The sequence below is a fragment of the Moschus berezovskii genome, chromosome 24, assembly GCF_049115385.1.
Source record: "Moschus berezovskii isolate FMDL1 chromosome 24, NW_MosBer_1.0, whole genome shotgun sequence".
Taxonomy (NCBI): Eukaryota; Metazoa; Chordata; class Mammalia; order Artiodactyla; family Moschidae; genus Moschus; species Moschus berezovskii.
The window spans coordinates 9,327,105-9,349,604 of record NC_142483.1 but is presented as its reverse complement, the minus strand read 5'-3'; the positions used below and the strand labels follow the sequence as shown (position 1 = coordinate 9,349,604).

General features: G+C 54.8%; 2 protein-coding genes across 5 annotated transcripts; both read left to right on the top strand.

Annotated features, from left to right (window-relative positions):
* Positions 1-1,588: 1,588 nt before the first annotated feature.
* Positions 1,589-12,347, top strand: SLC26A6 (solute carrier family 26 member 6). 4 transcript variants are annotated; one of them, XM_055413764.2, is made up of 21 exons: positions 1,589-1,747; positions 3,798-3,956; positions 4,260-4,399; positions 4,630-4,740; positions 5,281-5,444; positions 5,639-5,803; positions 5,882-6,034; positions 6,408-6,490; positions 6,575-6,722; positions 6,957-7,070; positions 7,204-7,281; positions 7,604-7,699; positions 7,791-7,897; positions 8,049-8,118; positions 9,219-9,311; positions 9,404-9,508; positions 9,872-9,967; positions 11,055-11,231; positions 11,440-11,494; positions 11,745-11,881; positions 12,084-12,347. In XM_055413764.2, the coding sequence occupies exons 1-21, from the start codon at positions 1,725-1,727 to the stop codon at positions 12,096-12,098; spliced, it is 2,289 nt and encodes a 762-aa protein (XP_055269739.2). In that variant the 5' UTR covers positions 1,589-1,724; the 3' UTR covers positions 12,099-12,347. The 4 variants fall into 4 exon arrangements, with proteins under 4 accessions (XP_055269739.2, XP_055269738.2, XP_055269741.2 ...); XM_055413763.2 differs by having other exon boundaries at positions 11,052-11,231; XM_055413766.2 differs by having other exon boundaries at positions 1,599-1,747; positions 3,802-3,956; positions 11,052-11,231.
* Positions 12,348-12,474: 127 nt separating this feature from the next.
* Positions 12,475-15,669, top strand: TMEM89 (transmembrane protein 89). The gene is made up of 2 exons (XM_055413342.2): positions 12,475-15,111; positions 15,484-15,669. The coding sequence occupies exons 1-2, from the start codon at positions 14,818-14,820 to the stop codon at positions 15,667-15,669; spliced, it is 480 nt and encodes a 159-aa protein (XP_055269317.2). The 5' UTR covers positions 12,475-14,817.
* Positions 15,670-22,500: the final 6,831 nt, after the last annotated feature.

The following is a 22,500-nucleotide window of genomic DNA, read 5'->3' as shown; positions in this document are numbered from 1 at the left end:
TGATGTCCAGAACTAGGGGCTTTGACATTTTGTTACTTTGTTTACAGGTCAAGATTTTAAAACAGGTTTTACACTTTGTTTACAGTTTAAAACTTTGTGAACTTTTACACTTTGTTTACAGTTGAGATTTTTTTTCCCTCTTTTGTTTACAAGTGAAAGGTAGAGAAAATGGGAGAGGGGCTTAGAGGACTCACCTGTGAGGACCCTGAACCTGGTCATCTTGAGGGGTTTCTAACCCCCTAGTCATCCCAGGCCAAAGGTCAACCCTGAGTCCCCTGTTGAACAGCAGGCCCAGGAGACCCAGTGGCAAGAGTAGGCATCTTCTTACCACTAGGAACAGCAGCCATGCAGGGCTGTGGAGGGTCTGTGCAGATACCCACCTCCTTCACGCATACTCTTGGGAGGCAGTTTTCAAGGAGATTAAGAGTTCTACTTTACTGACTGGTGCCAAATCCCGCCAGGCAGGACCCCAGCTCTCCTTACCCAGAGTGACCCCAGCCCTTGAAGGGTTGAAGGGTCTGCTGTGGGGAGAGGGGGTTGTCCTTGCTATGTCCTAGGTTCTGTAGTTGCCCCTCTCTGGAAGGGGGAGTCTCCCCTCCAGCCCAGTGGCTCCTTTTCCTGTCTGTGTAAATTGTTCCGTGAAGCCGCGCTCTGTTTTGGGAATAAACTTCTATAGAAAATGGTTATTGCCTCATTCTGTTTGGGGGTGGGGGATGGCTATGAATGATTTCCCAGGGTTGACCTTTGGGAGAAATCTGAACACTGCCCCCTCCTCCTACCCAAGAATATTTGGCTATTTTTAGCTCATTTCATTGAAGATCTGGACCAGGTTCCAATCTCATCCTGAATTCTGTCCCACAGAGTCGGACACGACTGAAGCGACTTAGCAGCAGCCTTGAAGCTGGGCTTGAAGTATGAGCACAGGGTAAGGCCACCGTCAAGGCAGCAACTTGATGGCTTCCTAAGTCTGCAGGGCCTGCTGCCCTGACCTGGCATATGCTCTGGCTGTCAAATAGACCCTAGGAACTGCCCTCAGTCCATTGACACCACTGACCCCTAGCTGTCGGGACATCCCGTTCATCAGGAACCCAGGCAGAAGCCTTTCGGCATCATGTGCTTCCTTTGGGGAGGGTGGAGGGGAAGCTCGCAAACTTTCAGGTCTGTGTGCCCAGCGTTGGTTGAAGGGAGCCCTTGAGCCCCTCGGGTCTTACAGACATGCCAGATCTCAGGGGCAAAGCCTGAGGGTGGTGCCCTCATGAAGGCATGAGAGGCCCCACGGACCCGGACACCCCACGGAGAGCTAAGGCTCTGGTCATCAGCCGCTCCTCTAGACATTCTGCTCCCCACCCCGAGGGCACCCTCCGCAAGAAGCCAGGACCTGGTGTCAGCCCCACACCACTCAGGAACCAGCTCGGGTCCTTAATCCCGCTTAGTCCCACAACCCGCTCAAGCAAGAGAGTTAGTCGGGCCACGAGGAGGAGCCAGAGCCAAGTCATAGGGGAAGGGAAGGGTTAAATCTGCTTCCTTGGTGTTCGCCGAGCCGGCGGAGCGTCCCTTAAGCCCCGCCCCGGCACGCTGACAGGCCCGAGCCTTCCCCGTTCTGCCCGGGGATGGGCCGCCGGGAGTGAGCCTCAGGCCTCGCCTCGGTCCCGGCCCCGCCTCTCGGGCCGTAGCGGCCTCCAGCTCGAGTTTGGGAGCTACCGCCTGTCGGACGCCCACCCGCCATGGGGCTGTCAGAAGCGCCGGGGTGAGTGCGGGGCGCGGCCTTCGGTCGTGTTCGAGTGCCCGAGGGGCGGACCACCCTTTGGCCCCCGAGCAGGCGCCCGGCTTGGGTTAGTTAGGAAAGGGGTGGGGGTACCACCGAGTTCCGAGCAGGCATTTCCCGCCTGTCGCGCCTCTGTTTACCGCTTTGTGGATTTTCTGCAGGCGGCTGCCCAACCGTAGCGAGGGATGGGGAGGGAGCCCGCGCGACCCCAGCCCCTATGGGCTGCGAGGAAAGCCGCTCCAGCGCCGTCCGAGGGCTAGCCGGGCGCCGCCGGGAGGCGGCTGTGTGCGGAGGAGCTCCGGCCCAGGAGGTGCGCCGGCGCGGCGCGCTGGGGCCCTGGACGTGGCTGCAAGAGTGTCCACAGCGGGGGCTGGAGTCCACTCAGAGATGCAACTGGTCCCGGAATGAAAGCTCCGGCCCCTCTGGGTGCCAGGACCTCCTAGAGGGCGGGGCCAAGGAGCTAGGCCCCGCCCTCCAAGCGCGGGTTCGGCGCAGGGCGGGGGACGGGAGACGGGAGTGGGCGCCCTTTAAGACCTCAAGTGACTCACGGAGGAGGGGCGAGGGGGGCTCAAAGATCTCTGTGAGTCGGCAATGCCAATAGTCTCAGGATCGTCCTTGCACCCACTCCACTCCCTCCTTCCACCGACACGTCCAGGTTAGAGGCCCTTTCCAGGTGAACTCCTCCCCGCCAGCTGGGAACCTTACCGTAGGTCAGAGCTTTTCACAAGTCAGAAATTTCCTGACAGGTGAAGGCTTTCCCCCTAAGAGGGGAGCTACTCTCCAGGTAAACTTTCCCCCTCTGAGATCCCTTCCTAGGTGAGAGCTTTCCCCACTCAGAGCTTACCTTAGGTGAGAAGTCCCTCCTGATCAGAAGTTCCCTGGCAGGTGAAAACTTTCCCCCAGGTAAGCGCTCACTCTCTAAGAGCTCCTGTTCCCAAGGGAGAACTATTTCTGGGACAGCTTCTCCCAGGTGAGAGCATGCCCCAGGTAAAAACTCCTTCCCCATGCCTGTGAGTTCAGTTAATCGATCGTTCATGTCCTACTCTTTGCGACCCCATGGACTGTAGCCCACCAGGCTCCTCTCCTCTGTCCCTGGGATTCTCAGGATCTCACCTGCATCTCCGGAATTGTAGGAGGGGTTTTTTTGTTTGTTTTACCACTGAGCCATCAGGGAACCCTAAGAACTCCCTCCCCCACACCCAGATCTCCTATTCCCAAGTGAGATCATTCCCCTTATTCAGATGGTAGCCACTGGGCAGATCAGAGATTCTCCCCAAGGCAGACCTTACCTAGCTGGTGAAAACTTACCTGCCAGGGAAGAGCTTCCTATTAGGCGAGATCCTTCCAGAGATCATCTTCTCAAGTGAGATTGTTCCCCCGTTAATATGGAAGCTTCCCTTTCCAGGCTTGAAACTCTTCCCTTCTGGTGAGAACCATGCCCCTGGCTTTCCCAGATGGGGCCTCAGTTGTCTACCACCTGGACCGTGTGACTGGAGGTCTGGGGGCAGTCTTAGCCCCAGTGCTTTCCTTTTCTTAGAGCCGCCTCCTCCTGTAAAGAGGCTTGCCTGGTGTGTTGGATTCCTCCTCCTGTGTCTGCACTCTCAGACAACATGCACTGGGCTCGTGGGGCGGCTGGATAACGACTCAGACTGGATGGGGATTGGCTGGCAGAGAGCAGGGGTTGGGGGAGGAGGCTGGGAGGAGCAGTCAGCCTGCAAGCTAGATTGGCGAACACCAAAGGCTGGGCAGCCACACCTGGGCCGAAGTGTGGCTTATGCTCATCCTGCTGTCTCTTTGTGGGGGACTTTGGCCCAGGGAGAGTCTTCCAGTAGCCAAAGTTCAGGTACTGCCCCTGCCTGGGCGTGGGCCTTGGGGCCTGCAGGAGCCGGCTGGGGGGTTGGACCTGTCTAGATCTTGAGACCTAGAAAAGCCAGGTGGGGCATCCTCCAGTCCCAGGTGGAGGTCTAGGGGTGGCTGGGCCAGGTCGTGCCCTCACTGTTTCTGGCCTCACCGCCCCCCTGCCACCCACCAGACAGAACGACACGCAGGCACTGCTGTCCAGGACGCAGGCCATGGAGCTGAGGTGGCGAGACTACCGTGTGGAGCGGCCCCTGTTGAACCAAGAACAGCTGGAGGAGCTGGGGAGCCGGAGCCCAGCACTAGTGACGCTCCAGTGGCGAACCTGGTTTCGGTAAGGTTGACGGTGGGCCCTGGCCAGGACCGAGGGAGCCCCTGCCTCTGATACCTACTTGGGCTTGAGCTTGGTGGCTCAGGCAGTGAAGAATCTGCCTGCAATGCTGGAGACCCAGGTTCAATTCCCAGGATCCTGAAGACCCCCTGGAGAAGGAAATGGCAACCCACTCCAGTATTCTTGCCTGGAAAAATCCCATGGACAGAGGAGCCTGGCGGGCTACAGTCTTTGGGGGTCACAAAGAGGACACGACTGAGCAACTAAACTACCCCCAGTACCTAATGCCTATCCTGGTGTCCCCAGGTGCTCCCGTGCACGGGCCCATGCCCTTCTGCTTCAATACCTGCCAGTTTTGGCCTGGCTCCCCCAGTATTCTGTGCGTGACTGGCTTCTGGGTGACTTCTTGTCTGGCCTGAGTGTGGCCATTATGCAGCTACCACAGGGTAAGCCACGCTTGACCTGGAGACTGTACCCTCAACCCTTGGGTAGTGATCCTGACCCTTCAAGGCCTTAGCCTGTGGTCTGTGCACCCCATCCCCACCTCAACCCCTGCCTTCCCCACAGCCAAAAGCATCACTCCTGCCCCTGGGACTATGGTGCATGACCCAGGGCCAGCATCTCATCCTTTCAAGTCCCTGACCTCAAGTCTACATTGCTACCATTCCACCTCTAGGCCTGGCCTATGCCCTCCTGGCTGGACTGCCCCCCGTGTTTGGCCTCTACAGCTCCTTCTATCCTGTCTTTGTTTATTTCCTGTTTGGCACTTCCCGGCACATCTCTGTGGGTAAGTGGAGCCAGGCCTAACCTTGCAGGAGCATGCCTGCCTTCCCCATGGGGGACAGGGAGAGGGGGCACTGAGCAAGGCCAAGAGACCTAGGGAAGAGGTAGGGAGGCATTGGTGTCGGGCATCCTAGGTGGGACTGGGTCTCTGACCATGCAGACACAGATTCAGATTATTAGAGGCCCTGACCCAGGAGGATGTGGGTGGGTGAAGCCACTCACGGGGCCCAGACTTGGCACAAGACTGAAAGCCTGAATCAGGCCATGCCTCCTTCACCATTCCACTTTTCACTAGGGGAGCCATCCTGAGCCCGTGGACACAGCCTGGGCAGGGGAAATGATGCAGGGTCAATGTATCTAGGCACCCTCAAGAGCCTTGGAACTTGGGGTGCATACCTGACCATCAGCACTGCCCTCTATTTGCACAGCATAGACTGGGGACATTTGTCTTGAACTGGGTGTCTCCTGGTCGCTCCCTCAAGACCTGGAATCCAGGGCAGGCCATGTTCTCCCCGCTTCAGACCACCCTGATCTGCCCCTACAGGCACCTTTGCCGTCATGTCCGTGATGGTGGGAAGTGTGATGGAATCGCTGGCTCCGGACGACGACTTCCTGCTTGGCTTAAACTCCACACTTGATGTGGCAGCCAGAGACGCTAGCCGGGTGCAGCTGGCCTCCACTCTCAGTGTCCTTGTTGGCCTCTTCCAGGTGCACAGCTATCAGGAGTACATGCCCCTGACTGCCAATCCCGCCCCGCCCCCACACCCCACCCCATCTGACAGTTTTCTCTGAGTGTCTGACCATCACCTCCCCCTCATTGCTCGTGATCTCACCGGCCTTGGACTCCGCCCTGGCCACCGCTAGGACCCTCACCTCCCCTGACTGTTCCATGCACCCCACAGGTGGGGCTGGGTATGGTCCACTTCGGCTTCGTGGTCACCTACCTATCAGAGCCTCTGGTCCGAGCCTACACCACGGCCGCGTCCGTGCACGTCTTTGTCTCGCAACTCAAGTATGTGTTTGGCCTCCATCTAAGCAGCCACTCTGGACCGCTGTCCCTCATCTATGTGAGTGAGGGCGGGGAGGAGGGACAGGCGGATGGGCCCAGGCCTGGGAGGGCTGGCCATGACCCCGCCTCCCCTCAGACAGTACTGGAGGTCTGCTGGAAGCTGCCGCAGACGGTGGTCGGTACCATGGTCACTGCCATAGTGGCGGGAGTGTTGCTCGTGCTGGTGAAGCTGTTGAATGAAAAGCTGCGGCGACATCTGCCCATGCCACTCCCTGGGGAGCTGCTCACGGTTGGAATTCCGGGGCCCCCTGGGGGTGGTAGGGGCATGGGAGGGTGATGTTGTAGGGTAGGGGGGTGGTGGCAGACTGGGGGAAGGGTAAGTGAGGAGAGTGCCTGCTGTGTGGGCATCCCCCAGGTATTTAGAAACTAGCCGGAGTGGGGACTGAAGACGGGGTGGCGGGGATGGTGGAACCCCAGCAGACAGCCCCTGGCAGCATCTCCCTTTTCTCAAAACGATGGTGTGCAGCTCTCAGCCTATCTCCCCGCCCCTCTGAAGCTTTCGCTTCAGACCTGTCTCTTTACCCCCCAAGTGGTTTATCTAGTTCGTTCCCCCTTCACGGTGGTGGTTCCAGGCCCTCCCCGACCCCGTCCTCTCCCCGCAGCTCATCGGGGCCACAGGCATCTCCTACGGCGCGGGCCTGCAGCAGGCATTCGGGGTGGACATCGTGGGCAAAATCCCCACGGGGTGAGCTCCAGCTCCTGTTGGGTCAGGGAGGGCTGGGCAGCCAGGCCCAGAACCTTCCTTTGGCCTCACCGATGCCCCTCACAGGCTGGTGCCCCCGATGGCCCCCCACCCCCAGCTGTTCGCAAAGCTTCTGGGCAATGCCTTCGCCATCGCCGTGGTCGGGTTCGCCATCGCCATCTCACTGGGCAAGATCTTCGCCTTGAGGCACGGCTACCGGGTGTACAGCAACCAGGTCTGGCGAATGGGATGCGGGACACGGAGCGGGCAGGGGTCCCCAGACCCCAGGCCTTGGGAGGGGGTGGGGGGATGGAGTACCAGGTGCGAGACAGGGAGAGAGCCGCACAGGGGCCGCGGGACAGTGGCCGAGTCTTTGTGGGCTGCAAAGTGGGCGTGGAGGTGGCAGTGGCCTGGACACGGTGCCCCCGCACCGCTAGTGATGCGTGCTCGCTTCTCACTCCCCGCTCAGGAGCTGGTAGCTCTCGGCCTCAGCAACCTCATTGGGGGCATCTTCCAGTGCTTCCCTGTGAGCTGTTCTATGTCTCGGAGCCTGGTACAGGAGAGCACTGGGGGCAACACACAGGTGGGCACAGGTGTGCCTCTGCACGCGTGCTGCTTGACTGGGTGGCCCTCCCCTGACCCCCCTCCCCCGCCCGGCTCTGCCCACTTCTCCCCTGAACTCCAGCCCACCCGCCATGCTTATACCCACTCCACAGGTGGCCGGAGCCATCTCCTCCCTCTTCATCCTCATTATCATCGTCAAACTGGGAGAACTCTTCCAAGACCTGCCCAAGGTGAGCCCCCAGCCCACCGAGCCAGGCTCGAGGGCCTGGGCCAGGTCAGGAACTCAAGAGCAGTCCATCAGGTCCCAGGAGATGGGGAGGGATACAGACCCCTGGGGAAGGATACAGGGCCAAGCTGGAAATCTCTGGAGAGCAGTTTGGAGTGGAGGGGCGGGGGTAAAAACCTTTGAACGTCAGAGTGCAGGTGTTAGGCTCCGAGGAAAGGAGGTGATTGGTGTCACTGAGGGTCCTGCCAGGTGCTCCAGGACAGTCTGGCTCATGCCAGGGGACTCAGGGTGGTCAGCAGCCCCTGGTGACCCTCCCCGTCCCCTAGGCGGTCCTGGCCGCCGTGGTCATCGTGAACTTGAAGGGCATGGTGATGCAGTTCACCGACGTGTTCTCCCTCTGGAAGGCCAATCGAGTGGATCTGGTGAGACGCCCGGGACGCTGGGGGCGGGCGCGGGGCCCTCAGCCCCGGCGACCCTGCCGGAACCTGTGGACCCCAACCCTTCTGCTTTCAGCTTATCTGGGCGGTGACCTTTGTGGCCACCATCCTGCTGAACCTGGACCTCGGCCTGGCCGTGGCGGTCGTGTTCTCCCTGATGCTTGTGGTGATCCGCACCCAGATGTGAGTCGCCCCGTGGCGAGGGCACGAGGTCCCCGCTGGCTTCCTCCAGCTTGCCCACAGCTTGTGGCGGGGGGAGACCCCAGGCTCCTCAGAAAGCCCTCATCGCCCCCTCTCCTAACGCCCCCTCTTGGGGCACTGTCTCCCTCTACAGGCCCCACTACTCTGTTCTGGGGCAGGTACCAGACACAGATATTTACAGAGACGTGGCGGAGTACTCAGGGGTGAGCGGGGGCTGACACGGATGGGGAGGGACGGGGCAGACTGGGTCATCCCGTATCAGCACCTTCCACGCCTGGTGTGGGCAAGGGAGTGGGGTGGGGTGCTAATGGTGCTTTGGTCCTTGAAATTTCAAGAGAGAAATTTGGGGACCCCCTACACATACACTCAGAGTGTGGGCCTTGGGGCCCGGGAGTGGGATCCGTCTCAGAGGCAGCAGTACAAGCCCTGTCCTGCAGAAGAGCCCTGGGTCAGGAATGCAGAGGGGCAGGATCCAGGGCACCAGGATGTAGGGGAAGTTGTTTCCGGATCTGATCAATGGGGTTACTGTCCTTTACCTCCTGAGAAGCCTCACGCCAAGCTCTGAGAACAAAGGTGGGGGCTCTGGAATCAAACCAGCTCATTTCCCCTCATGGAGACTTGAAGGTTGAGCCTAGTACATGAGGCATAGTGGGAGGGTGGGTGGGGGGGAACATGTGGGGAGAAGCTCAGCTGGATGGAAAGGGAGGTGGGGGAAGCGGGGGTCGGGGGGGATTGGCAGGGACATGGTTCAGGCCCAAAGACCAGGCAGAGACCTGGAGTGTCCTGAGTGGCGTGGGAGCAGGGGAAGCCTTGGCTGGGCTAGCAGCTGTGGAGGAGCTCTGTCTGCATGCAGGAAACAGCACCCCCAGTGCTAGGGTTGGACACCCAAGCGGAAGCTGAGAGCCATTGAGACCTGGCCTGGCTGCAAGGCTTGCAGGATCTTAGTTCCCAGACCAGGGATCGAACCCACACCCCTGCAATGCAAGTGTGGAGTCATAACCACTGGGCCACCAGGGAACTCCCCAGGCCTGGGTATTGGCAGAAGGACTGGGGGATGGGGGGGAGAGGTGGAAGGCCCCATGGAGGAGGAGGAGGAAGAAGCTCCAACAGGCCCTGCTGAGGGGTCAGGGTGACCTCACCAGCTCCTGGGAGGGCGCGGGCCACAGGCTGGGCCTTGTGTTGGCTGGGGAGCAGAGGGTTGGAGTGGCAGGTATTGGGGCACACAGCGGGAGGAAAGAAAGGGGGGCACAATGCAGCTAGGAGAGACGAGGGCTCAGCCACCCCCATCCTGACCTGTCCCCAGGCCAGGGAGGTCCCAGGCGTGAAGGTCTTCCGCTCCTCAGTCACCGTGTACTTTGCCAACGCCGAGCTCTACAGTGACTCACTGAAGCAGCGGGTGAGGCCTGGGGTCCGCGCGGCGAGGGCGAGAGGCAGAGGGTCCCCCCTCTCCCGCCACCTGCACATCCCCTGCCCTGTCCTTCACTGCAGTGCGGTGTGGATGTGGACTACCTCCTCTCCCAGAAGAAGAAGCTGCTCCGGAAGCAAGAGCTGAAGCTGAAGCGACTGCAGAAGGAGAATAAGCTCCCCAAACAGGCAGGGCCCTGCGACCCCTCCCAGCCTCCTGGCTGCTCACCCTCATTCTCCAGCCCTTCTCCTCGCTCCCCAATGCCCCCAGGGACCCTGCTTTCCTCCCCTGGCAGATCAGGGCTCTAGGGGGAGTCTGGTTTTTCTCTCCCGCCTCCTAAGCCAGTGGTGGCATGAACCATCACAGTCCGCTTCCCATAGTGGGTCACAACCCCACAGCCTTCAGCCTGGCTGCTCTGGGTCCCAAGCTTCAGTTCCTGATCCACCTACCTACCTGCGTAAAGCCAGGGGACAACGCCAGGCCTGCCCGGCTTGATTGTCACCTGACATCTTGGACACCTCTTTCCTGGCCCTCCCCCTTTCCCGGCCTAGGCTGCCGCCTCCAAGGGCACGTCCGTCTCCATCAGCGTCAACACCAGTGTCGTGGACATCGGGAGCAACAACGGTGCGGAGGGCTCCAAGGCCAAGGTGAGGCTGGAGGGATGGGGAGCTTCAGGGGTGAGGGTGCCCAGGTGATCCCGGGAGGAAGTCCTTGGCCCTGCCAGCTGTGGGCTCAGGGCTGTCGTGCCAGTGGCAGGAGGAGGGGAGTGATGCAGCCGATACTCTGCAGGGAGACCTCTCGTGATATGCCATAGACTTCTGCTTGGGGCTCTCCAGCCTGTAATCTGATGCCTGGACAAAGACCTTGAATTTGTGGATCCCACAAGACTCCACAGTCTGTGCTTGTGGGCAGGGGGGAAGGGGCTGGGCATGTGGGAAAAATCTAGGGTCAAAGGGGACACCAATCTCAAGTAGAGCCTCTGGTAGGCATCAAGTCGGATGTCTGCGTGAGCACGTGTGTCCGTGTGTCTCTTCTGCTTTGTTCCAGCACCCCCTACCCACTCCACTCTGGCCCCCTGAGGATGGGGCATGGTCTTCTGATCCCCTTCCTTCTTTTTTTTCTTTAAATAATTTTTATTTGCTTATTCATTTTACTTTTGGTCATGCTGGGTCTTTGTTGCTGTGCGGACTTCTCTGGTTGCGGAGAGTGGGGGTTACTCTGTTGCAATGCACGGGCTTCTCGTGGCGGGGGCTTCTCTTGCTGCGGAGCACGGGCTCTAGGCGCAAGGACTTCAATAGTTGTGGTGTGCGGCTTAGTTGCTCCGTGGCACGTGGCATCTTCCTGGATCAGGGAATGAACCCATGTCCCCTGCATTGGCAGGCGGATTCTTATCCACTGTACCACCAGGGAAGTCCTCCCCTTCCTTCTTACATGTCCCTGTAAGTGTGGGCCCAGGCGGTAACAGAGCACGGTCTGTGTGTGCTCCCTGGGTCTGGGTGTCCTCTCCTGTGTGTCCCCATGTGTCCCTCCTGTCTTTGCATACAAGCTCCCTGTGTCCGTGCCCTCCTGTGTCCCATGCATACCCAATATATATGTGCATTTACGTCTCTCTGATTGTGTGTCTCCGCACCTCTGTGCATGTTCCCTGCCTTCCCCTCCACTCCCTGCCCGCCTGCCCTCCCGCCCTCCCTGCCACCATGGGCGGCCCTTGCAGTGTGTCTGTTTCCCCAGGAGGCGAGCGCAGGGACTGAGCTAGAGGATACAGGAGCCCAGGCTCCAGAAGATTCCAAAGCCTCAGACATGTCCTCGCTGAAGGCCCTGGGCCTGCCTCAGCCAGATTTCCACACCCTCATCCTGGACCTGAGCTCCTTCTCCTTCGTGGACACTGTGTGTCTCAAGAGCCTGAAGAATGTAAGGGGCTGGGGGCGTCCCTAAGAAGGACCTTCAGGGAGGACAACCCTGATCTTCAACCCTGACCCTAAACTAGCTCCAAGAGCCCTCCGAGCCTGGTCCCCCACCCCCTGAGCTACCCCTCTGAACTCCTTCCCCCCACCTGCCCTGAATCCCTCCTTGGAGCCCCTGAGCCCCTCTCTGAGCCTGGCCCCCTTTCCCGCTGCAGATTTTCCGCGACTTCCGGGAGATCGAGGTGGAGGTGTACATGGCCGCCTGCCACGGTGTGTGGGGTGGACACAGCGAGCAAGGTCTGGGCAAGGGGTGGGGGTTCCGGCCGAGGAGTCTGCCGGGCAGCACAGGGAAGAAGTCTTTGAAACTGGAGGTCAGAGGTGTCCTGGGAGGCTGGGGTCAAGGGTCATGAGTGGGGGATTAGCTATAAGCCACAGAGGTGGTGGTTAGGGGGATGTTCTGCCAGCGCCTGGGGGTTCCTGGTGGCTCTGGAGTCAGGAGAGACCTACTCGTTGCCCACAGCGCCCGTGATCACACAGCTTGAGGATGGGCACTTCTTTGACGCTTCTATCACCAAGCAGCATCTCTTTGCCTCGGTTCACGACGCTGTCCTTTTTGCACTCCAACACCGGAGGTCCGGCCCCATCGACCCTGTTTTGGTGAGTTGACCTCTGGCCTGCTGAGCTCTGTCTGTTTATCTCCTGCTTGTCCCCTCCTGACCCCATTTTGGGAAGTCCGCCCTTCCTGGATTACTCAGAATGGCTCTGTCCCATGGGGACCCACTGCCTTCCCCTCCTGCCTGGAGAGGAGGCTGTCCTCTGGAAACTGACAGGACCCTGCTCTCCTCCTCTCCCTGCCCAGGTTACCAAACTCTGACCATGCTGCTGTCCCGCCTGAGACTGCCTGCCTCTGAAGGTTTGCCAGGGTACCTGTGAGAAACCCTGCACCCCTGGGCTGCCTCCGGACGTCCCCAGGTGTCCCCTCCGTGCATTCACACTCACACACAACTCAGGGATGGAGGTCCTGGGACTCCAAGTTCAATGCTCTAGGCAGGGGATGAGACCCTGGCCGAGTTGGAGGAGCAAGCGTGTTTTTAGCCTCAGGAATAAAGATTTGTTTGCCTGATACCAGGGTCTGCTGTGGCTTGGTGGGGTGAGGGTGTGGTCCGCAGCCCTGGCTTCTGATCCTTCCTATACCCCAAAGTTGGAACTGGAGTCAGAAGTTGGGGGAAAAGTTTGGGGAGGGCAGGATCAGGCAGGGGGAGTGTGGAAATGTGAAGCTGGGGAGCCAGGCCCAGGTCAGGGGCATCCCCAGTCCACATTCCGCACCCCATCCATCCCCCGCCGCATGCAGCCCTTGGCACCTGTGTCCTTATCTCTAAAATGGTTGGAATCAGAGCTGCTTCTCAAGAATGACCTGTTCACAAGGACACCTAAGCAGGTGCAGGGCAGGCCAGGCGCCACTGGGCAGCCCTGGGGCTGTGCTGTGAACACCTGTGTTCAGTGTTGTTGGTCTGCACTGAAGGGAACGTGGGCATTCCCTGGCGGTCCTGTGGTTAGGACTCAGCTTTCACTGCCAAGGGTGAGGATTCGCTTGCTGGCTGGGAAACTAAGATCCCACAAGTCACACAGCACGGTCAAAAGAAAAAAAGAATCTGCGTGGTTGATTTACTTGGGGAAAAATTGCCTATTCATATAATTAGACTAACTGTACTTTGCAGGTCACTGTTGGCCGAGAACCATGTGTTGATTTCGGCCATAAAACACTGGCGTCTGGGCGTGTGGCCCTGTGGACAGCAGTGGTCCTTTGGGTCAGCTGATTCTGAGTGATCAGGGCTAGGGTGAGGGGTGCAGTCTTTCTGGGCCTCTGTCCTCCTCAGGAGAGAATGGGAATAGTACCCACTTCATGGGTTGTTCAAGGAGTATTCAATGAGCGAATGCCACAGATAGCTTTGGCAGCGTTTGACTTAAGTCCTCTGCTGAAACACATGAGCCTGCCCTTGTCAGGTGCTGGGCCAGTGGACGAGGCACCCCCTTGCCTGGCTGTTTCTATCCTGGTCTTCAGTGCCCTGCTCTGTGTTCACGAATCATCTGTCCTTGCCCCCACCCCCCACATCCTTGCCCAGGAAGTCAGGGTGCTTTGTCACGCGGTCACACTGCCTGTCACGATGTCACAGTCTCCAGTCACAAGGAACAGTGCCTGGCACCTGGAGGTGCTGGGTAAATACTGGTTAAGTGAAGCGTAGGTGCTGGAGTGGAAGGGGAACTGCAAACATGGACCTGTAGTTACAGGGAGACTTTGTGTATTGCGCTGTATTTTTTTTTCTTTTTTTACAGATTGAAGGTTTGTGGCAACCCTGCACTGGAGCCAGTCTATTGATACCAGTTTTCCAACAGTTGCCCACTATGTGTCTCTCTCACGTTGTGCTTCTCACAGTATTTCACACTTTTTCAATATTGTTACATTTGTTATGAGGATCTGTGATCAGTGACCTTTGTTACTGCTATGACTTGCTGAAGGCTCCAATGACAGTTTGCTGCTGCTGCTGCTAAGTCACTTCAGTCGTGTCCGACTCTGTTGTGGCCCCATAGATGGAAGCCCACCAGGCTCCCCCATCCCAGGGATTCTCCAGGCAAGAACACTGGAGTGGGTTGCCATTTCCTTCTCCAATGTGTGAAAGTGAAGTCGCTCAGTCGTGTCCAACCCTTAGTGACCCCATGGACTGCAGCCCACCAGGCCCCTCCATCCATGGGATTTTCTAGGCAAGAGTACTGGAGTGGCTTGCCATTGCCTTCTCCGTGACGGTTCGCAATTTTTAGCAATAAAGTGATTTTTTTTTTCACTAAGGGATGTACTTTTTCCTAGACATAATGCTATTCCATGCTTCCTAGAATACCGTGTAGCGTAAACGTAACTTTTATATGCACTGAGAAACCAAAAAAAGTCGCACAACTCGCTTTGTGTATTTTGCTGGGCTGGAACTGAAGCACAGTATCTTTGAGGTGTACCCGTACTTAGAGATGCTTTGAAGAAAATAAAGCAGTGTCACGTGAGAGAGACGAGACCGTGTTACCCAGGATGGTTCTAGGAGGGAGGCAGAGGGAGCAGGTGACACTTGAGCTGACATCCGGTCATCTTTTTGGATAGTGCTTCTGGCGTAGGGTGTGTTCCAGGAGCACCAGCGTGGGTCAGCTGGGGAGACCGGAGCACAGAGTGCTCATGGGCCAGGGTGAGCCTTCAGGCGTCTTTCCTGAGAGTATGTGCCTGCATTTTTGAGGGCTCACTGGTGGTCCCTGGGGCTGAGTCTGGGAAGCAGGGAGCACGTCTACACTCAGCTTGATCGGCCTGTCACCGGTGGAGAGTGGCATTAGGAGTCGTGGGGGCTAGAATTTCAGGGGTTGGATGCTTGGTGAGGAGGAGGGGAGAGGGGGCACGCCTTCAGTTCTGGGCCCCCAGCCTGCCACCCCCCAACGGGTACTGGCCTCCTGAAAGCCGTGGGCCTGGCTGGAACCTCCTGCCTGCCTGCTGCCCCGGGGGAGGGGTGTTTGCCCGTTGCCAGGAGCCCGGGTTCCGGCCCCTGGCACTTGCCGCAGCCATGCTGCACACACTGTCCTTCCTGCCATGGCTGCTTCTACTGATGACGCCTGTCTGCACCCACGCCTGGTCACGGCCCAGGTGGTACCGGGTGGGGCTGGACTTACATCCCTGGGGGTGTCAGCCAAGCAGCCTGGAGGGTTGTGAGAGCAGCATGGGCTGTCCCGGCTACTGGATGGGCCTGGGGACGAACCGCATCTACCCGATGGCTGGGGTCACAGTCACCACGGCCATGATGCTGATGCTCAGCCGTGCGGCGATGCAGCGGCGGCGTTCACAGGCTTCGAAGAGTGAGGTGAGCCGGCTCGGTCCCCACCGCCTCCTCCCTCTGTCCCACCCATCCCCCCACTCATGTCTCCTGCCGGCCCTGCCCCGTTGTTTCCTCCCCAGGGGCCTGACGTCTGTCCACAGCCAACAGTCCCTGGCCATTTCCTGTGGGTGATACCCTATCTCATCCTCCCCCTGGCCATTTCCCGTGGAGGGGTACCTGTTCTGTCTTCCCCCTGTAATATCTCTAGCCCTCACCCAGACTGCATGGGCCCCATGACCACACGAGGCCACATCGGCCGCTCCCTGATCCTCCATCACCCAAAGCCCCCCCCCCCCCACACACACACCTCTGTTCCTTCCCTCTGTTCTCACTCCTGCCTCTCGGTCCTGTCCTCAGCATCCGCAGCCGACCTCCCACACCTGCGCAGCTTGGAAACGACGGGGCCCAATCTCAGACCGTGCCCTCCTCCTCGGTGTCCTGCATATGCTGGATGCCCTCCTGCTGCATATTGAGTGCCACCTGCAGCATCTAGCCACCCAGCAGCGCACCCAAATAAAGGAGACTCCCACCCAGACCGGGTGACCCAATACTTTCCTCTCTGTGCCTGGTGGCTCATTGTTGCTTCTTGGACCAGGCTCAGGCCACTGTGTCTCGTTCTCTCCAGACCTGTCAGGACCCTCTGCCCCTTTTCTACTTTTAGAGCCAGCAGACCCATCGAGGCCTCAGTGCCCCTTGATGGCACAGCAGGTGGGGCCTGGACTGGCTCACACTGCTCCATTGCCCCCCATTCCAACTCAGCCCTCCTCTTTAGGGATCACGCTCACAAATACAACTGCTCCTCTGGGGCTTCTCAGGGGTCCCCAGGGTGGGTGGGAGGATACTTGGCCATCAGGGCAGATGTGGGTGGCCCGGGGAGGGCAGCCCAGAGGTGACCATGTGGCTGAATCAGCTAGGGCTCCTGGTTGAGTCTGTGCAGCCCGAGCTGGGGCTGGGGGTTAGAGGGTGGGCCCTGGCAGCCTTCATCTTTATGCATCTCAAACACGCAGAGGCACCTAAGTGGCTCTTGCTCTAAGACCCCTTGGAAGTGGGGTGAGGGCTAAACCTCCCCAAGGGACCCTCACCTCCCCATTTCTCCCTTCCTCTACCATAGGCTAGGCATCAGGATCTGCTGATGTACAGAAAAGAATTGGCTCCTCCCTCAGCCACTCAGAGACAGGGGAGGGTGGAGGTAGTGGTGAAGCAGACCGAAAAAGGCAATTTCTCTGCAGGGAGGTATGCTAGCCCAGTTAGGGTGGAGCAGGGCTGACTGCTGGGACCTGAAGGGTGAGTGGGGTGATAAGAGGAGGAGGAGTGTTCCAGGCAGAAGGATAAGCACATACAAGGGCCGCGTGGGGAAAGAGGCTGTGACCTGCTGCAGGAACTGTAAGGTGGTCAGGATCTCAGGGGAGAGAAGGGACTCGGAGGCACAGGAGGGAGGAGGCCGGGGATGGGGGCAGGAGTTGGTCAAGCAGAGTCTGCAGTAGGCCGGGATAATAGTCCTCAAGATATCTATGGAATCTATAAATATTTTATAGTCCATAGCAGAAAGGATTTTGCAGCTGGAATTAAGCTGAAAGACATTACAATGGGAAGATTGTTCTGGATTATTTTGGTGGGCCCAATGTAATTGCATGAGCCCTAAGAAATGGAAGAGGAGGGCAGGAGAGTTGGTCAAAGTGTGAGGTACTAATCCTCTGCTGTTGGCTTTGGAGATGGTGGCAGAAATCTTCCACTATCCAAAGATCCAAGGAATCCAGATGGCCTCTGAAAGCTGAGAATGACCCCTGGGTAACTGCCAGCAAGAAAACAGAAACTTCAGTCCTTCAACCACCAGGATCTTAGTTTTGCCAACAACCTGAATGACCAAGGGCACATACTCTGCTTGAGCCTCCAGAAAGAAACAACAGCCCTGCTCATGCCTTGATTTTAGCCCAATGACATCCATATTGGATTTGGGGCCTACAGAACTGTGATGTAAGACATTTGATTTCTTCTGAGCAATTAAGTCTGTGGTGCTTTGCTGTGGCAGCAGTAGAAAACTACTATGGATGTTGGTATCAAGGGTGAGAGGTACTGCTGTGACAAATCCTGAAAATGTGGAAGTGGCTGTGGAGCTGAGCAGCGAGCGAAGATGGAAAGGATGTCAGAAAGCACAATTGTTGTTGCTGTTCAGTTGCTAAGTTGTGTCCGACTCTTTGCGACTCCATGGACTGCAGGATACTAGTCTTTCCTGTCCTTCAGTATCTCCTGCAGATTGCTTAAATTCATGTCCATTGAGTCGGTAAGCATAACAGAAAAAGCCAACAGTGTCTTCAACCAGCCGTTAGCAGAAATGTGGACACTAAGAATGTTGCCAGAGAAGACTCAGAAGAAAGATAGGAACATGTTACTGGAAACTAGGAGTAAAAGGAATCTTTGTTAAATAGTCGTGGGAAGCTTAGTGGAATCATAACCCTTTGAATGGAAAGCAGAACTTGTAAATGATGAACTTGAATATTTAGCAGATGAAATTTCCATGGGAAGTGCTAAAGGTGCTGCCTGATTGCTTCTTGCTTCAAAATGCTGCTGAAAGAAATGAAAGAAAATCTAAATAAATAGACATTCCATGTTCTTTGATTGTAGGACTTCATACTGTTAAAATGGCAATACTACCCAGAGTGATCTACAGAGTCAAGGAAATCCCTGTGAAAATCCCAGTAGTGCTTTGTTAGAGAAATAGAAAAGTCCAGCCTGAAATTTATATGGAATCTCAAGGGACTCTAAATAGCCAGAACAATTTTGGAAGAGAAGGACAAAGTTGGAGGACTGCTACTTTCTGATTTCCAAGATGTACTATAAATGTACTGGAATCAAAACAGTGTGGTACCGGCATACAAGTAAGACGCACAGACCAGTGAAATGGAAAGCCCAGAAATAAATCTTCACGTATATGTTCAGTTGAATTTCAAGAGTGCCAAGGCCATTTAATGGGGAAAAGAGAATCTATCCAAAAAATGCTGCTGAGAAGACTGAATAGCCACATGCAAAAGAATGAAGTTAGACCCTTACCTTACATCATATACAAATAAAAGGATCAAAGATTTAAATTCAAAAGTTAAAACTATAAAACTCTTAGAAGAAACCATAGATGCAATTATCATACTCTTGGAGAAAGCAATGATTTCTTAAATTTGACATTAAAAGAAAAGGTAATGAAAAAAAATAGATAAGTTGGATTTCATCAGAATAAAAAATCTGTGCATCAAAGAACACTATCAAGGGAGTCAAAAGAGAGCTAACAAAATGGGAGAAAATCTTTGCAAATTGTATATCTAACAAGGCACTAATACCCAGGATACCCGAAGAATTCCTGCAATTCAATGGCTCCAACCAACCAAGTTCAAGAATGGGCAAAGGACTTGAATAGATGTTATCTAAAGAAGATATACAAATGGCCAATAACCACCTGAAAAGATGCTCAACATCACTAGTCATTACGAAAATACAAATCAGAACCACAGTGAGATATGACGTCACCCCCATTAGGATGGCTATTATGAGGGAAAAAATGGAAAATTACAAATATTGGTGAAAATGTGAGAAATTAGAACACTCTTGCATTTCTGGCAGGGATGTAAAATGGCACAACCACTATTAGAAAACAGTTTGGTGAGTCCTCAAAAAACTACGAATAGAATTACCATATGACCCAGAAACTCCACTCCTCTGTAAATACCAAAATAATTGAAAGCAGGGTCTCACACAGACGCTTGTGTGTCAGTGGGCGTTCAGTGTAGCCTTATTCACAACAGCCAAAAGGTGGAGACAGCCATGTCCACCTACAGATGGATAGATAAACATCATGCTAAGTGGAATAAGTCAAGCATAAAAGGACGATGTTGAAAGATAAATGGAGGCATGCTGAAATTTTTAAGAGTTTATTCGAACAAACTTTGATTCAAATCAGGCACATCCAATCTGGCAGATAGGAAGGAACTCCACCATTCCTTGGTGGATCACTGGTTAAGACCCACACTCCCAATGCAGAGGGCCTGGGTTCGATCCCTGGGCCACAACTAAGGATTCTGAGGGTGTACAGCAACTAAGGCCTGGCTGCTGCTGCTGCTGCTGCTAAGTCGCTTCAGTCGTGTCCGACTCTGTGCGACCCCACAGACGGCAGCCCACCAGGCTCCCCCGTCCCTGGGATTCTCCAGGCAAGAACACTGCACAATCACATAAGTAAATAGATATATATTATAAAAGAAAAGAACTCCAAGGAACTGCACAAAAGTGGAAGACTTTTATAGGTAAAAGGGGGTATGAACAAAGACACTATCAGCTCAGTTCAGGTCAGTTCAGTCGCTCAGTCGTGTCCAACTCTCTGCGACCCCATGAATCACAGCATGCCAGGCCTCCCTGTCCATCACCAACTCCCGGAGTTCACTCAAACTCATGTCCATCGAGTCGGTGATGCCATCCAGCCATCTCATTCTCTGTCGTCCCCTTCTCCTCCCGCCCCCAACCTTTCCCAGCATCAGAGTCTTCCAGTGAGTCAACTCGTCACATGAGGTGGCCAAAGTATTGCAGTTTCAGCTTTAGCATCAGTCCTATAGTTGGCAAAAAAAAAAAAAAGCAGTTGGTTACTGCAAATTTCTTGTCCTTTAGGGACTGGCATGGTTTATCAGGCAGAGGAAGTAGTATTGATCAGGTGATTCCTGCTCAACTGCTTTAAGAGTTAATTTCTAGGAGAGCCCAAGCTAAAATTCAGACTTGGTTCGGTGGCATGCTGCTTAGCATAAGCGACTCTACTTTGGGCCTGTTATCTTGTAAACAACAAATACTGGATGATCCCAGTTACGCGAGGTACCTAGAATAGACAAGTTCATTGAGACAGAAAGTAGAATAGAGGTTGTTAGAGATTCGAGGAAAGTGGAAACGGTGAGTTATTGCTTAATGGAAAGAGAGTTTCTGCTTGGTGTGAAGAAAAGTTTTGAAAGTAGACAGTGGTAACGGTTGCACAATATAAATATATTTTGCCACATAATGTAACTTGCAAGATCTTACTTCCCAGACCAGGGATCGAACCTAGGCAGTGAAAACACCAAGTTATAACCACTGAACTGCCAGGGAATTCTCCCTGCAGAGCATTTTGAATGTAATTAATACGACTGTAATTAATACACACTTAACTGTATAATAATTAAGATGTAATAATAAAGATGTTAAATGTCATGTGTATGTTAGCACGATTTAAACACTAAAAACATAAAAAGAAAAAATCAAGACCAATAAGCTTAAGTGTATATCAAACAAATATTGAGTGAGGAGAATAAGGTGAGTGTTAGAGCCCTCTCAAACAGCCCACGTGGACCTGCTTTATAGTTTTGAGAATTTCTGGGGGAAATAAAAGGAGTCTCAGAGATGGAAAGAGAAAGGAGGCCTAGTCAAGAATTGCTGTCACAGTACTTCCCTGGTGGTGCAGTGATTAGGGCTCCACGTTGCCACTGCCAGGGGCGTGGATTCAATCCCTGGTTGGGGAAATAAGATACTGTGTTCAGTACGTCATGGCCAACAAAACAAAGCAAAATTGCTGTTACAAAAATCAGCTTGCAATTTAGGGGGAGAAAGATATTTTGATCTCACCTCCCCCCATATGCCAAGTAAATTTCAGAAAATCCGTGACTCATTGCCAAATCATTGCAATGACCGTTACTTGTACTTGACCTTTTAGGAGCATTTCCTTTTTGAGCAATCTCTTGAAACAGCAGCTACCGCATCACACTTCCTGGTTGTGTTTGTCCCTTCCTTCTCACCCCAGGGTATCAGTGGGGGTGAGGAAGCAGGGGTGCGGGGTAGGTGCTGGGTGTGGATTTTGAGAGAGAGGAGTCAAAGAGTCCTAGATTTTTAGCCTGAGCAACTTGGCTAATGGAAGTGTCATTTACTGAGATGAAGACAATTATGGAAGGAACAAGTTTGGGAGGGAAAGTAAAGAGTTCAGCTTTAGCATGTTAAATTGAAATGTCTGTTATCTCTCCAGGGGAGATGGTGAGTAGCTGATGGGAATACAAGAGCCTCTGTAGGTACAGACAGCACTGACGCCACGAGACGGGATGAGATGACCAGAAAGCAAGTTTCGATCAGGAATGGAAAAGGTGCCAGGATTGAGCCCTGGGCACTCATTGTATATAGGTCGGGAGGTGAGGCAGAATTAGCAGAGGAGCTAAGGAGGAGTGTCCAGGGAGGTAGGACAATAGGAAAGAATGGGAAATAAAGGTGGAGAAGAGATGAGGCTCTAAGGAGGAAAACGTGTTCAATCAGGTTAAACAAGACTGAGAACTGGCCATTGGATTTAGCAACCTGGAGTTCACGGATGACCTTTACAGCTGTGGTTTTGGAGGAATGAATAGGGGGTGGTTTTGGAGGAATGAATAGGGGATGGTTTTGGAGGAATGAATAGGGGGTGGTTTTGGAAGAATGAATAGGGGGTGGACTTGGAGTGGCTTTGGGAGAGAGTGGGAGGAGAGGAATTGGAGGCAGTGAGCTCTTTGGAGGGATTCCCAGGTGGCTCAGTGGGTAAAGAATCCACCCACAATGCAGGAGATGTGGGTTCAATCCCTGGGTCAGGAAGATCCCCTGGAGGAGGAAATGGCAGCCAGTCCAGTATTCTTTCCTGGAAAACCCCAATAACAGAGGAGACTGGTGGGCTACAGTCCATGTGGTTGCAAAGAGTCAGACATGACTGAAATGACTGAGCACACACGCACACTGCTAGAAGGAAGGTGCGTGATGCGCTGGTCACTGGAAGGAATTGCGTCACAGCAGAGGAGCCTAAGAAAACATGACAGTGAAATGTAATGTGGTGTCCTGGACAGGACCCTAGAACAATAAAGGACATTAGATGAAAACGAACTAAGGGCATCTGAATAAACTATGAAGTGAAAGTCGCTCAGTCACGTCCGACTCTTTGTGACCCATGGACTATACAGTCCATGGAATTCTCCAGGCCAGAATACTGGAGTGGGTAGCCTTTCTTTTCTCCAGGGGATCTTCCCAACCCAGGGATCAATCCCAGGTCTCCCGCATGGCAGGCAGATTCTTTACCAGCTGAGCTACAAGGGAAGTCCAAGAATTTTGCACTTAGAGCCAGACATCTTGGAATGTGAAGTCAAGTGGGCCTTAGCATCACTATGAACAAAGCTAGTGGAGGTGATGGAATTCCAGTTGAGCTATTTCAAATCTTGAAAGATGATGCTGTGAAAGTGCTGCACTCAATATGCCAGCAAATTTGGAAAACTCAGCAGTGGCCACAGGACTGGAAAAGGTCAGTCTTCATTCCAATCCCAAAGAAAGGCAATGCCAAAGAATGCTCAAACTACCGCACAATTGCACTCATCT